General features: G+C 47.8%; 2 protein-coding genes across 6 annotated transcripts in view; both read left to right on the top strand.

The window, feature by feature from the left end:
• The window catches only part of LOC144731519 (proline-serine-threonine phosphatase-interacting protein 2-like), a 30377-nt gene extending 23352 nt beyond the window's left edge, over positions 1-7025 (top strand). The window contains exons 14-15 of the mRNA XM_078612633.1: positions 5244-5335; positions 6274-7025. Of these exons, the coding sequence (XP_078468759.1) occupies positions 5244-5335; positions 6274-6408 (227 nt within the window). The 3' untranslated portion in view covers positions 6409-7025. The remainder of the gene's footprint in view (positions 1-5243; positions 5336-6273) is intronic.
• Positions 7026-12747: 5722 nt separating this feature from the next.
• The window catches only part of SIN3A (SIN3 transcription regulator family member A), a 29556-nt gene continuing 27745 nt past the window's right edge, over positions 12748-14558 (top strand). For all 5 annotated transcript variants that reach the window (XM_078612637.1, XM_078612638.1, XM_078612635.1 and 2 more), the window contains exon 1: positions 12748-12942. The gene's annotated coding sequence lies outside the window, so the exon portion shown is untranslated. The remainder of the gene's footprint in view (positions 12943-14558) is intronic.

Here is a 14558-nt window from a genome sequence, read left to right on the forward strand (position 1 = left end):
AAGGAGCTTGCACTCTGGTGTTGTTCAGTGACATATGATGATTGTAACTGGCATTTCCTATAGACATTCACGTATTCGAACTTTTCACATATCCGGCTTTACCTCTGGGCGCCATTTAGTTGAATAGGTGACGTTGCACTGTAGTGCAAATTTCGCACAAATTATTTATACCAGCTTGGTGGATAATGACAAAAAAAACCTGTGAATTGACGCAATGTTTTCCTGATTCAACAAATGTTGCTAGAAAACATTGCTTGAAGGCCCATTGGCAGACACATTCTTTTTTTAGGTGGAGAAACTGTTCGTGGCTATTCATTAACTTCCTGCATATAATATACTCTTGATCTTTTTTCCCATTGAGTGTGCCATCGACATCATCACGTCATGAGACATAGAAGCCATTCCGAGTTCCCGCCGAGCAGTGCAATCCTGTGTGCCCGAGTACAGCTGTGAGAGGACCTTCTGAAAAACCCCCCGAGTGGCATTTCAAAAAGTGTAATACATCCGAGGGTGGCCTTTCTCACACACAGCATTGGGAGGCCCTCGTTCAGCACTCTATTGACAAATGGGCTCTATGGGCGCATGTTCCTTCCCCCGCACCACCGATCAGTGCTGCCGGCTACGTACGGTGCGAGAGAAGTTCTACATACATATGTAATGCGGGCGTAAGCGACCTTCCGGAGGTGACGTCACGGGGGGTGGAGTCATGTGACGTGGGGGGAAGGTTCGGGGCTTTAAGCGGGTAAACCGGAAGGGGAAGGCAGTCGGGGTGTGAGCGGAAAAGAGTGAGGCCACGGGGGCGAGTGTGGAGAGGCCACGAGGGCGAATGAGAGGAGGGGGGCACCGCTGGCGAGCGGGAGCCGACCCCAGAGTACAGCCAGGAAGGCTGTGTGTTAGAGGCAGCGGTGTGGCTGCAGAGAGTCGCAGGAGCGACGAAGAGAGAGGAGAGTACAGCCAGGAAGGCTGTGTGTTAGAGGCAGCAGTGTGGCTGCAGAGAGTCGCAGGAGCGACGAAGAGAGAGAGACGGCACGAGGCTGTCAGCGCTGCGGAGTGAGCAGCAGCGATTACAGCCAAGGGGGCTGAGAGTGAGTAACAGCAGCGGAGCTGCTGTGGGGGCTACGAGAGCGACCGAGGCCAACAGAGGGGCTGCTGGAAGAGAAGAGAGAGACATCGGAGTCGGCACTGTGGGGACTGAGCAAAGAAGAGACAGCCGTGTGGGTAATACAGTACGAACCGAATAATAAAGGACACTGAGCCAGAGATCGTGGTCCAGAGTCGTATATTACACTGGTGTCAGAAGTGAAACGGCTTGTCAAGACGGCTCGGAAGAAAGAATATTCCTGTGCCATCATCTGCTACATCATCCGACTTACGATTGAGACAGATGGCGCAGCTGGAGACCTGGAAAATCGTGCTGGCGAAACCGTGTGAGCTCACCACGCCGACGACGGCAGAGGGGAAAGCCGATGGTGGTCTGCAGGCCGACGCCTTGCCTGCGCAGCCAGCGCCATCTGCCACGTGGCACGAAGACGCCATCTTGGCCGTGGCAGGGGAGAAACGGCGGGAAGCCGCCATCTTGTCTTCACCGCGGCGGGGAGACGCCGCCATCTTCAACATCGCGGCGGAGAGGCAGCCTGGCGCTGCCATCTGGAGGTGCCGCGGGGAGAGCAGCCTGCTGTGAGCTGCTGTGTTGCGAGGGGGAGCTGCGAGGAGAGGACGACGACGCTACAGCTGCTGGGGCGGGAGCTCTCCCGTCCTGGCTCGGGTGCGTGACAACGGAGCAGTCAAGTCGCCGAACGAGTTCTGCGAGACGACTCAAGTTGCCGCCCTGCCATCCTCTTCTTGCTGCAGCCCCGGGCGGGTCGTAACGATACGCAACCGGCCTTTACACACACCTCACCCATCTTTCGAGGGCCGGGTGGGGGCGATTTTGTTCTCTCATGACTCGATTGTGCGGAGCGCGGTTCGGAAAGTGTGTATGTGTGTGTAATAACGATGAACGCGCTATCTGCTTGTTGCTCGGTGTCAATTAAAGTGTGTACGTGTGTTGAGAATGGACGGAGAGTATGCTGTGCTTGCTGAGTGTTAAATTGTGTGTGTGCGCTGCGGTGTGGAGTTGTTATATTGATGTCGAAGTTAATTATTAACTCGGGAGCGTCGGGTATCTTGCGCTGTATCATCTCGTGGGTTACCTTGTGCGATGGGCTTAATTGGAAAATATATATATATTTTTTGGTGTATTGTGCTGCGAGGTGCTAGGTGCGATGTGGTTGTTGCAAGAGAGAGAATATTGGTGTTGTTGCTGCAATGTTACGACTGGATTAATGGTGTGTTGGTTACCTGCAGATCGGTTTGCTATTGTGCTTAAATGTGCGCGTGTGATCGCGATATGTTGACTGTATGTGCTGTTACACCGTTCTGTACGGTTATGGGGTGCGATGCATTGATTGACTATTGGGATTGGGATGTTATTAATTGTGCGTACCTGTTTGGAAATTGGTAACAAATTCGAGGGGGACCCTATTATTTGGTCGTATGGATGTTATGTACACGCGATTTTGTGTATATTATGGGTAACGGCGCTTTGTGAGAGAGAGAGCGCGCTTTGAGGGTGCGTGATGACGCCGTTGTGGGTGTCTCAAAGGTTAATGCTAATGGGACCGTAAATTGGCGCCAAGTTGCGTCGCGTATTCGGTTGATCGCATGCAGCCACGAGTTGCTTTGCGAGTTGGGTTGTGTAACCAATGTGGTTGGTAAAATATTGGTTAAAAATTCCCCGATATGACTGCTGCGCGCAGCAAACTGGGGCTGTGCGTCTATCGTTGTTGGGATTGTTACAATAAGACGGGGGATGCAATTTGTGACCCCCAGCAAAGGGAAGCTGGGGTGCACGAATGGAGAAAACTGGCCACGTGTTCGCACGTTGGGCCGCCATTTTGCGCACACGCGGGGTATGGCGTCGATGCGCTTTGCGGAAAGGGCCGCCATTTTGAGTGCGCGCGAGATATTGCGCGAACGCGCTGGGCGAAGGGGGCCGCCATTGTGAGCGCGCGGGAAAAACCTCGGTGGGGCAAATATTCCATCTGTTATGCCTGCCATTGTTGATTGGGTGATGCAAGAGTGGTGGTCACGTTGGCCTATGGCTGATGGCTGACCTGACAGCCCGGAGGCGAAACCTCCGTGGTATGTCTTAAACTAATGGGCCGTGTGCTCATATGGCTCGGGGAGTCATGGTTCAGTTGTGCGGTGGCAGACTGAACCTGGTGTGCCGGGGGCTCACGGGTTTTGGGTTAGGGCGTTATTGTCTCTATAAGAGAACATTACCCCATGGGGGGGGTTGTTGATATCTGGCCTTGCCGAGGGATTGATCTTCCCTTGGCTATAAAGCGTCAGACTATAAGAGGCTGGTGTGTGTCCATCGCTGATGGGATAGTAAGGGAGGAGCATGGCCGAGTGCTGCTCATCCCCGAAATGGCACTAGCCGAGAGTATGGTAAATGGATGTTGCCGTGGGTTGACGACCACGGTGAGGGTTACGGCGAGTTAAACGTTACCGCTGGGGAGCGTGGCTCTCCACGCGAGGGTGTGCGATTAGGGGTTTTGTTGGTTTGTTGAGAGTGACGGTGGGTACATGCTGTGTACGTCTGAGGTCTGTGCTGGTCCTCAAGGGAGGACTGCTGGTGGGTAAGAGCAGAAATTTTGTTGTTGTTGTTGTTTTCACGTGTAAATAATATTGTTGTTAAAATGTAAATACTGGGGCGTCCATCGCGGTTATTTGGGTAATTATTGGGGTTTTCTTAAGCGGCCCGGAATTACATCATCTCTATCCTGGGGCCGGGGGGCAGTCGTGTACGACATGCGGATGCGCGTTGTTGTGCTTTGTGCTGTTGTTGTTCTTGTTGTTATATTACATGCTTAGTGTCCTTTAAGGGGGAAGGTCGGTTCACCGCATTACGCTTTGGTATTGTTCAGCCGAGGTCGGCTGGGTTTTTTCTATGGGGGAGGGTGGTGTAATGCGGGCGTAAGCGACCTTCCGGAGGTGACGTCACGGGGGGTGGAGTCATGTGACGTGGGGGGAAGGTTCGGGGCTTTAAGCGGGTAAACCGGAAGGGGAAGGCAGTCGGGGTGTGAGCGGAAAAGAGTGAGGCCACGGGGGCGAGTGTGGAGAGGCCACGAGGGCGAATGAGAGGAGGGGGGCACCGCTGGCGAGCGGGAGCCGACCCCAGAGTACAGCCAGGAAGGCTGTGTGTTAGAGGCAGCGGTGTGGCTGCAGAGAGTCGCAGGAGCGACGAAGAGAGAGGAGAGTACAGCCAGGAAGGCTGTGTGTTAGAGGCAGCAGTGTGGCTGCAGAGAGTCGCAGGAGCGACGAAGAGAGAGAGACGGCACGAGGCTGTCAGCGCTGCGGAGTGAGCAGCAGCGATTACAGCCAAGGGGGCTGAGAGTGAGTAACAGCAGCGGAGCTGCTGTGGGGGCTACGAGAGCGACCGAGGCCAACAGAGGGGCTGCTGGAAGAGAAGAGAGAGACATCGGAGTCGGCACTGTGGGGACTGAGCAAAGAAGAGACAGCCGTGTGGGTAATACAGTACGAACCGAATAATAAAGGACACTGAGCCAGAGATCGTGGTCCAGAGTCGTATATTACACATACATGATTTAGATGGGTTTGCATTTCAACACTATCCGTCAAAAGTGTCGTAACAATATTAAAATGTAATTAATTATCATTGTGATATTGTAATGCATTTATGAACTCAGATCCGTGACTGGCACATGACAATCAAACACGACGCCTTAATTTTCCAAGCAGGAATTTAGCCAAATTTTATTGTCACGCCGAGTTTGAAGGCTCGGCTCTGGCTTGCGTCGCTCAGTTTATTCCAAAGACGTGTGAGCTGCTCAGCCACGGCTTGGTTGAGGCTCAGCTGATGGAAATCATCAAACATGGCTGGGACCATGCTCAGATCCGGCTGACATTTAAGCGCGGCTTTGAGCCGGCTAACTTGAGTCAGAGCTAAGCCTGAGCCGAGTCGTGACTAAGATATGGGCCCAATTGTGCAGACCTTGGCTGTGTTCTTCAGGCTGTACATCGTGATATATATAAGCATCGCCTGCCCTTGCCTCTGAGGGTGTACTTAAATCGAGCCAGCTTTTACCGTGTCCCGTGATAGTGGAGAGCAGTACTTCTCCCACCACGTGACCGATCGGTAATGGAAGTGACGCCGGTTTTTGTGACTTCACACACAGAGCACGTGGTGTACAGCTCCATAACTGACATAGCCGGGAGATGCAAGCCGGATGCCCAAGTCCACCGTGTTCTCTACACATTCGCGGGGCAGGTGAATGCGCTCGTGATCTACTCGCACGAGGAGTCGATGGTGGTGAACACTTGTGCAGAATATTTCGGGAAAAAAGGGTATTCTGGGCATTGTGGGCAACCTGCAAGGGCTGCAAGGGCTTCCTCTTTGTGGCTCTTTGGCTGCCCTCTTACGGGCAACCGTTTTTGGAAGAAAAAAATAATAATACCAAAAACTTCAATGTTAAACATAATTTAACGCAAAGATAATAAGCAATTTATTAAATATGAGACGGAACGGGTCAGTATGGTATGTCTTTGTGACAACAAAATGTACGGTATTGTTAAAGGAGAACTAAGGGGGACAAAATACTAAATAGACACAATTTATTTCATCACCTATTTTGTTTATTTAAGTCAGAATGTGTCATCTGCTGTATACCTGCTGCTGTGTTTGTGTACGAGTAGCTCTGCATGTGATGCGGCTCTCGAACTATTTTGGTCAAAGGCAGAAACCCCCAAAAATGGCTCCTCTTCTTTGAAAGGTTTTCAAGCCCTGGTCTTGAAAAGGACATCATTGCGTAGTTAACGACGATCTCTGCTAAATACGAAGTTTAATAATAATTGTCATAATCTAATTGATTAATCTACACAATTATCACCATGTCTGCAATCCACGGGTCACCTCGCAGCTCAGAGGTAGGTCTGTGATATCTGCTTCAGTGGGCCATTCTCCAACAGCGAGAGCTGCACTGCTGTGCGTGAAATCTTAATGGACACTCTGTCTCATGATGCTGAACACACAATCGAGATAATACTGGGGGGAAAAAAATGGCAAAACAATGGCCAAATGGACTACACCACCCATTCTTATTGACCAAAGGGGCAACACTGTTCCATGGTCTGTGTTTGTTTCCTACTGGGGACCATGGCCCCAGAGTAATAACGTAGACATGCCCACGCCCTCCCTCTTGAATGCAGGAACCAGGGACATTGAGTGTGGTGGAGGGCGATCAGGTCCTGGTGCTGAGCGGTGACGCCGATGCCGGGTGGGTGATGGCGGAGAAGTGCGGCCAAAGAGGGCACGTTCCCGCTTCCTACCTGCAGGCCATCTGACCAGGCATTCATCATCATCATCACGATCCATGGGCAGATAGCCCCATAGGTGTCCATTTGTTTCCACTTTCCTCTTCGTCTTGTGCCAATCTGCTCAAGTGGTGCACGTATTTCTTGTTTTCATCAAGCCGTTCTCTGTTAGGTTTTCCTCTCTTTCCGGTTCCTTCCATTTTTCCGAACAACACACTTTCAATCTTCCTGTTGTCCATCCTACACGTGTCCAAATAGTGGCAGTTCCCTTCTTATCACTGCCTGCATCAGGTATTCTTCTGAGCAACCGTTTTCTTACTTCTACATTGGTCACCCTTTGGCAGAGGTCGCAAACGGGTTATGATTCCTTACCCGTACCTGGCCGCACCAGGGTCGCAAACAAACACCCGTACCCTACCCGATACCCGGCTACCCGTACCCGGCCGGGTATCGGGTAGGGTACGGGTACCCGATTGTGACCTCTGGGATGAAGCCATGTTGCAGGCGCGGGTGGGTTGATTCTAGGAACTTGAATTGTGAGAAGAGACAAGACGTTGGGAAATGAGTGACAAACGGTTACTCACCAGTGACTCACGGCCTACCCGTACCCGGCCGCACCAGGGTCGCAAACGGGTACCCGTACCCGGCCGGGTATGGGTAGCCGGGTAGGGTATCGGGTACCCGGTTGCGACCTCTGCCCTTTGGGTCCAGTTTAGATGCAGTATACATCTAGAGCAACACATTTTGCATTGGATTCCTTTCGTCTTTTTTCTCCACGGCCGAAGTATCGGCACCATTTTGCTCAACCCTCCTCCTTTAGATCCAGTTGTGGAACTGGCTCAGGTATCCACTGGATTGTGAACTCCCGAGGTGGAGCTGAGCTGGCATTACTCGAGACGTATACTTCATTTGCACAACACCTACATTTGCTACGTTGATATCCTGTATTTTATTTCCCGATGTTTTTGTATGCTTTTTATTTGCTTGGCTGCTATGGCGCAACTTTCAAAAATTGTCAAGGTTACCCGGCAAATTACTCAATTGGGAGTATGTATACATAATAATTATTTGCTCACTACTCTGAAACTCAGCAGGACCCTCCTGAAAAAGAGCCATGAGACCCAGCGGGGCTTTCCTGGGTAAACCTGTGTAATCATAACAAAACGCTCTCGTTGCTTTTTAAACCTTCGTAAGTGCCAGTCATTAGACCCGTACCAGCTCGCCCTCAATTGATCGAATGGAAGTGTCAAAGCAAATACAGTTGAAAAGTCGGTGTTTATTAACGTCACAGAGAGCCATTTTATCTACCAACATATCAAGAATGACACCGTGCAGAACTAGAGAAGAGGGATGAATCGAGAATTTAAAATAAAATATGACCATGCAGAAATCAGTGGTGGATTCTAGCCAGAAATCAGTGATGGATCATTGCCAGAGAAAATAAAAACGCTATTTTATTGTCAAGAATGTCAATAATGTAGGGGCCATATTTAAATGCTTGAAATTGTGTGCCCTTCCACCCCGCTTAGGAATTTTTTAGATCTGCCTCTTCCAGTAATATGCCTGCTGCTTATGTAACCTGCCCATGGCTTCAAACAAACACACACACACTTAGTTTCGGGGACGAAGAGATACACTCCCAAGATTCCAGGGCAGCAGAATAGTTGGTTAAGCCCAGGACACTGCAGGCTGACGGAAACTGGGCCACGTTGGAGAAATTAACAATATCGTTAGATTCTATATTTGAAGCTTTCGTGACTGCAAGGATTCATATTCTTAGTTTTGTTTCGGTAAAGTCACGTAGGTAAAGAAATTAAAATTAATAAAAGTAAAATAAAAATAAAATATTTTTATTTTACTTTTATTAATTTAAAATATTTTTATTTTACTTTTATTAATTTTAATTTTTTCTTACGTGACTTACCGAAATAAACTAAGAAAATGAATATCTTTAGACTTCCATTTGTTATATTCGTGAAATGTATATTTTTATGATTTTGCATGCACGCAAGCCATCGCAGTAGCTTATCTTGTATTGCCTTGTTGCAACATCTTGGATACTGTTTAAAAAAATGTATGTACAGCACTTTACAACTACAGTTCAATAAATGTTTTGCTTCAATTTATGGCTTTGTACTGCAGTATATTTTCATAGGTTATACCGTTTGTATGAACGCAAAGTTAAACGGTGTTTTAACCTGTATTTGGTGGAATTACGTTAACTCTTCATCGCCAAAAATCACGTTGAAAATGAATCCCATGAATAAGAATAACACACGACATTACCCGACAAACTATTGACATATATTTAGAAAATATACACTCATGTGAAACAACAAATTTAATATTTACATAGCAGACAAGGTTACTAATAAATTGCACTCATGGACGTTTTCCCAGAGACAGTGGCTCCGTGATCAGACACATACAAATTTATTGAGGGGGGAAATACAGCACATTTATCGACAAATATTTTACACATTTTCCCATAACATTCAACCAAAAGCAAACTATTGATTGGAAAGGTAAAACGTGTCCCCTCTTAGCCCCCACCTCCCCTATTTCATAGTTTCACTTGCTCTCATGAACACTTTCTTACCATGTTAATCTTAAACTGTTACAATTTTGGTCACCAGCATCAAAATTATGACATGGAACAATTTTTTGTTACAATCTTTAATTTTACCAGGTAAGGCCCACTGAGCTACGTTGCTCTTTCTCAGAAGCGACCTGGCCACAAATGATAGCTCAACGAAGTGGCTTATCACGTGGGAATTTATAGCAAATACTCGAAACGCGTGATTTTGATTCTGAATGTGGAGGGAATATCGGAGGATGTGCAGAAAAATCCATGCTATCACGGGGAGAGAGACACGAGACACTCCAATTATACAGGCGTGAGTGTCGAGATCGAACCCACGACCTCCTGCATGCCAGGCGAGGTAGTTAACATCTCACCATGGGGAGAAATACCGCACATTAAATTATACAGCAGGCGTCAGGGTCACGATCGAACCCACGACCTCCTGCATACCAGGCGAGGTAGTTAACATCTCACCATGGGGAGAAACACCGCACATTAAATTATACAGCAGGCGTCAGGGTCACGATCGAACCCACGACCTCCTGCATACCAGGCGAGGTAGTTAACATCTCACCATGGGGAGAGACACCGCACATTAAATTATACAGCAGGCGTCAGGGTCACGATCGAACCCACGACCTGCATACCAGGCGAGGTAGTTAACATCTCACCATGGGGAGAGACACCGCACATTAAATTATACAACAGGCGTCAGGGTCACGATCGAACCCACGACCTCCTGCATACCAGGCGAGGTAGTTAACATCTCGCCATCATAGACGTGCAGGGAGCATGATCTATGGTGGCGGCGAGAGTGGTGTCTGGAAGAGGAGTGGTTTTAGACAACCGAGAATGATCAATAATTAATGGGAGGTAGCACATAATCGCAACCAGCGCGCTTAAAGAACGGCGTTTTCAATCAATTCGGTTTGGCAGCTATAACGAAAGTAACACTCGGAAGAGTGTACTTACAGTCCGCAAAGAACCCGATGTTGCATGTTGACTGGGAAGCAAGGCATTTTGGAATTGCACCGAGACAATAAACACATTTCTGCGGAGGGAGCTGGTAGGAACGTTGGGTTGCTCGGTCAATGGCCAGGGTCAACGGCGGCGTGGTGTATTCCGCAAATATGCCCGACTGCAAGGGCGGGCACAAGCCGGCGTGAGTAGGTTAAACGTTGCGTTTTATAAGGGCACCACGGGGTGACCAGCCACTCCCCACCCAGCCCCACCCCACCCAGCCCCTCCCCACCTCCCCACCCAGCCCCTCCCCACCCTCCCCACCTAGCCCCTCCCTGCACGACGGACACAATAATCCCCTGTGGGCTGGTGTAACCAGGAGGTTCCTACCAGTATAACATTTGAGAACATTCTAGATTTGAAGCTTTCGTGACTGCAAGGATTCATACTCTTAGGTTTTTTCGGTAAAGTCACGTTGGTAAAAATAAAAATAAATAATATTTTTAAAATATATTTATTTTTTAATTGTTTGTATTATTTATTTTGACCTACGTGACTTTACCAAAAAAACCCAAGAGTACTTGAGAACAATGCACGCCAGAAGTAGCGCAGGGCACGTCACAAAAATGGATGGTGTTCCCGGGAGGGAGGCCCGAGAAATATGGGAATATTCTTTGGGTCTTTCGGTAAAGTCACCTAGATATAAAAAAATATAACAAAATAAACTACGACATTTCGATCGCGACACAGAGCGGTCGTTATCAGGAAAAAAAAATGATGACGACCGCTTGTGTTGCGATCGAAACGTCGTAGTTCTTTGTTATTTCCTTTGAACCTATCTACGTGACTTGACCGATAGACCCAACGAATATGAATTCCTGCAGTCACGAAAGCTTTAAGTCAAGAATTATGAGAACCGTAATTTTTATTTAGGCTGGAGGAATCCGATGATCCAAGAAACACTTTTTGACAATTGAAAGAACACAGCAGTATTGTAACATCTACCACGGACACGAGATTAGAACAATCCTGCACGAGAGTACTTACATCCACCAGATGTCATGTGCAAGCTGCTGTAATGGGTCGCTGGATCGCACACTAACGGCATGGAGTGGCATTCATCAAACGGTAGATTGAACATGGCATACAGCACAAAAAAACTGCCGAGTATTTATGATACCCTGTAGCTGATGCACTCTTCACTATGGGGTGAAGTAAAAACTGATCACTTTCATATGACGATGATTTGCTTGACGATTGCATACGGGAATGTTATACATTGATATTGTTTATGATTTTAAAAATTATATTACGGGTTTATCTTTGAGAAAGTATGTTGAATAAGAAGATGTTCTGAAGCTTTCGGTGCAGTTTATAACGTCGCTATGCCTTGTGGGTGTGACGAGCGGTCTCAATGGGGAGGGGTGGGGCGGAGTGGGAGGGTGGGGTTGGGGTGAGGGGTGGGGTTGGGGGGGGAGTTGAGATGGGGGGTGGGCTTGGGGGGGGGGATGGTGGTGGGTGGGGTTGAGATGAAGGGAGGGGTTGGGGGGGGTAGAGGTTAGGGGGCGGGGTTAGGGGGGGGTCAGGTATAAAAGGGAGGCACCGAGGCCGCGTCGAAGAATGGGGGTGGGCTGGTATTTTGTTATTTCAATGATTGTTTGTTAATCGTTAAAGACCTACGTCTTCATTAAATAATGTCTCGGGCTCGGAGAGAACAAGATGAGGCAACGCTGTGGTAAGAATAGCGCGTTTTGTTAGATTATATTTGCAAGGTAGCATTGGAGAAGGTATTTTAAAAAGCCATGAAATACTGATGACCCCTTTCAGTTGTTAGATAACTTACTGAATGTATATTCAACCATTGTTGCTGAACATGGAAGAAGGGGCCGAGATGAAGCTGCCAGCAAGGGGCTTGACTAAAGCTTGCTTGGTTGGCCAAGCGAGAGTGGTTATATAATTCATAAATTGAGCAGAGATAAATTAAACTTAAAACTATTAAACTTTAACGTTTACCAGGTAAGCCCACTTGAGCAATATAGCTGTTTTTTTCAGAAGCGACCTGGCTGCAAATGACAGCTCAACGAAGTGGAAATTTAATGGATCCAAATACTCTGACATTGGAGAACTAAGCCTAAATTCATTTGTTATGATTAAGGACCATTGCTCAAAACTTCGCCTATTATTTCCAGAATAAAGCCTTTTTAAGGTCCATTCTCAGTTGATTTGTTTTCCACAATACGGGTGATTTTTGTTGGGTTAGATCGCGTAAATATATAAATGTGTCGTTAAACCCGCCACCACCAAACAAGAGGGCTTCTCCACAAATCTGGCTTTCGCCTGATGAAGCTGGTTGTAATTACTGGCGAAACGTCGTACTCTGATTGTAAATGTTGTGGCTTGGCCACGACATTTGGCCACAACATTTAGCAGTGTGCTGTACTGGTAACGAGTTCTGTTTGCGTGACAAATCTTACTAATTGGCTGTGTCGGGTGGTGGCTGGTTTAACGACACATTTACGCGATCTGACCCAAAAAAAAACGATTATATTGGTTGCGAAAGCCTACGTGGTTTAAGTTATTTATTTTGTTTGCGCTCGTGCACCACACCCAACGCAGCAGAAGCATCGCCATGTAAAGATTGTAATTCTGAAGTAAATCCTGGGTAATAAATGGTAATTCGTTAAATTAAGAAAATGGTTATTTAAGGCTGAGGGTGGTTGGGGGCGTGGCTTGAGCTTGAAAACGGGGCGTGTCTTTAATTTAGCGCCAAAACTGCGCTTCGTCCTGATTGGCTGGTGCCGTGACGTCACCGCGGGGTTTTATTCGACACGCCCCTCTTCGTTTCCAGCAGTGGCAAACGGTGTTCGGAGCTTCAACCACACACACAAGAAATTGTGTAAACATTTTTGTTATTTTGGTATTTTTTTTTTCTATAAACCGTGCGCCGCTTCTGCGAAGAGAAGAGCGAGTTTATCCTGCGGGCTGCCGAAGGCGAGGGACGCGGCGCCCGTCTGGCGCGGGTGAGCGTAGTGTTGAGTGTGGCGAAGCGGCTCTCTTGTTTTGGGTTCGCCATGATAAAGCCTGTCCGCGTAGGCCGCGCTCCTCCTCCGCGGCTTCTTATTCATTCCACGTCGTTACCTAGATCGCTGTTTAAAGTTTAATTTTATATCCGACGTCGGGTTTGGTCCGCTTCGGCGTCCTGGTAGCAAGGGGGGGAGACTCGTACGTGAGCGTCGTGATGCAGCGAGTGGTGAGTAGTTGTGTACCCAAGAGCGAGCCGTGGGAGCACGGAAGCTGCTGCGGTTTGTACTTAAACCCGACTTTGTTCACCTTCTCGTCTTGCCGACTAATCTAATGGTCACGTTTACTAAACGCGTCAACCTATGTGCTGTCGAGCACGGCAAATGTGAGCGAGCTTTACATCGATGTTCGCTACCTAAAAAGGTCAGTTCCGTCGACGGGAGCGTTGTCGTTTTAAGTTAGAAAATTTATGTAAATTAAATAAAAGGACTGGGTTTCAGGATTCGATCTCTCGTTCTGTAACTTGCTGTTTACAGCCGCCTTGCCTTCCAGGGGGAGTTAGGCTTTGCTGTATGATCGCAGTCTCCTTTAAAGGGGTGGAGGGGGCGGAATAGACGAGTTTATTTGCCTGCAATGCACGGGGGTGGTTACAATTCACTTTGGCTGTAGTTCGGGTAAATTTCTTTCGCGTCTATGCGTCTCTCCGGGGTTAAGCAAACTACACCGACCAGTGTGGAGAAGTTGTAAAACCGAACGGCGTGCGGAGAGGGCCTTCGTCCAGCAGTGCATTGACAAAGGGATGTATGTATGTAGAACTTCTTTCGCACGGTACGTAGCCAACCGTGCTAATCGGAGGTGCGGGGAAGGACAACAAACTAAATGGCAAAGAGCCTTTATAGATGTTCCGAACTTATTTCAGGCACGAGTACATGTACGTACGAGGGCAGTTTATTTTTATGAAACGGTGACGTTAATTTAGTATTTGTTCATGAAATCGACTTTTCAGCAGGATCCTGCATTGCGATATTTGACTGATTATTGAGTGCCATGTATAGGTGCAGTATAGCCATTTTGTCTGGATTCTTAGCTACGGGGCAAGAAAGGCTGGTTTAGGTTCGCTTCCTATACCTGACCCCTAAACATAACCTTGCACGAAAAATAAAAGCGGCTTGAGTATTTTTTTTAAAAAGCTCATGAATGTATGTGGTATTGAAATGTGCTTATTTGGATACAAATCTGCATGGACAGTAGTTGCCAGACTACATCGGCTTATTTCTGCCTATTTGCGGGGACACTAGTCGTGCATTTCCAAACGTCATTGTCGGCTGGTAATTTCCCATTGCTTTCGTCGGGACACGGCACTTTTGATTGGTTTTGGTTTTAAAAGGTTGGCTCTTCCATCTATAAGCCAGTCATTCTGACCATCTACTTTGCATTGCCATTACCCCCGAAACCTCGACTTGTGTGGCCAACGTGCCGAGTTAATTTAATGCATCCACTTTCCGCGTTAAACTGCGCAATTGGTACGCATGATTAATAGCTGCAGCTGTGACTGATTAAAAATACACCACTGTATACTACTTACATCTCGCCAAAGACGTATAAACCTCCAAAC

The sequence above is a fragment of the Lampetra planeri genome, chromosome 39, assembly GCF_965212315.1.
Source record: "Lampetra planeri chromosome 39, kcLamPlan1.2.h2, whole genome shotgun sequence".
Taxonomy (NCBI): Eukaryota; Metazoa; Chordata; class Hyperoartia; order Petromyzontiformes; family Petromyzontidae; genus Lampetra; species Lampetra planeri.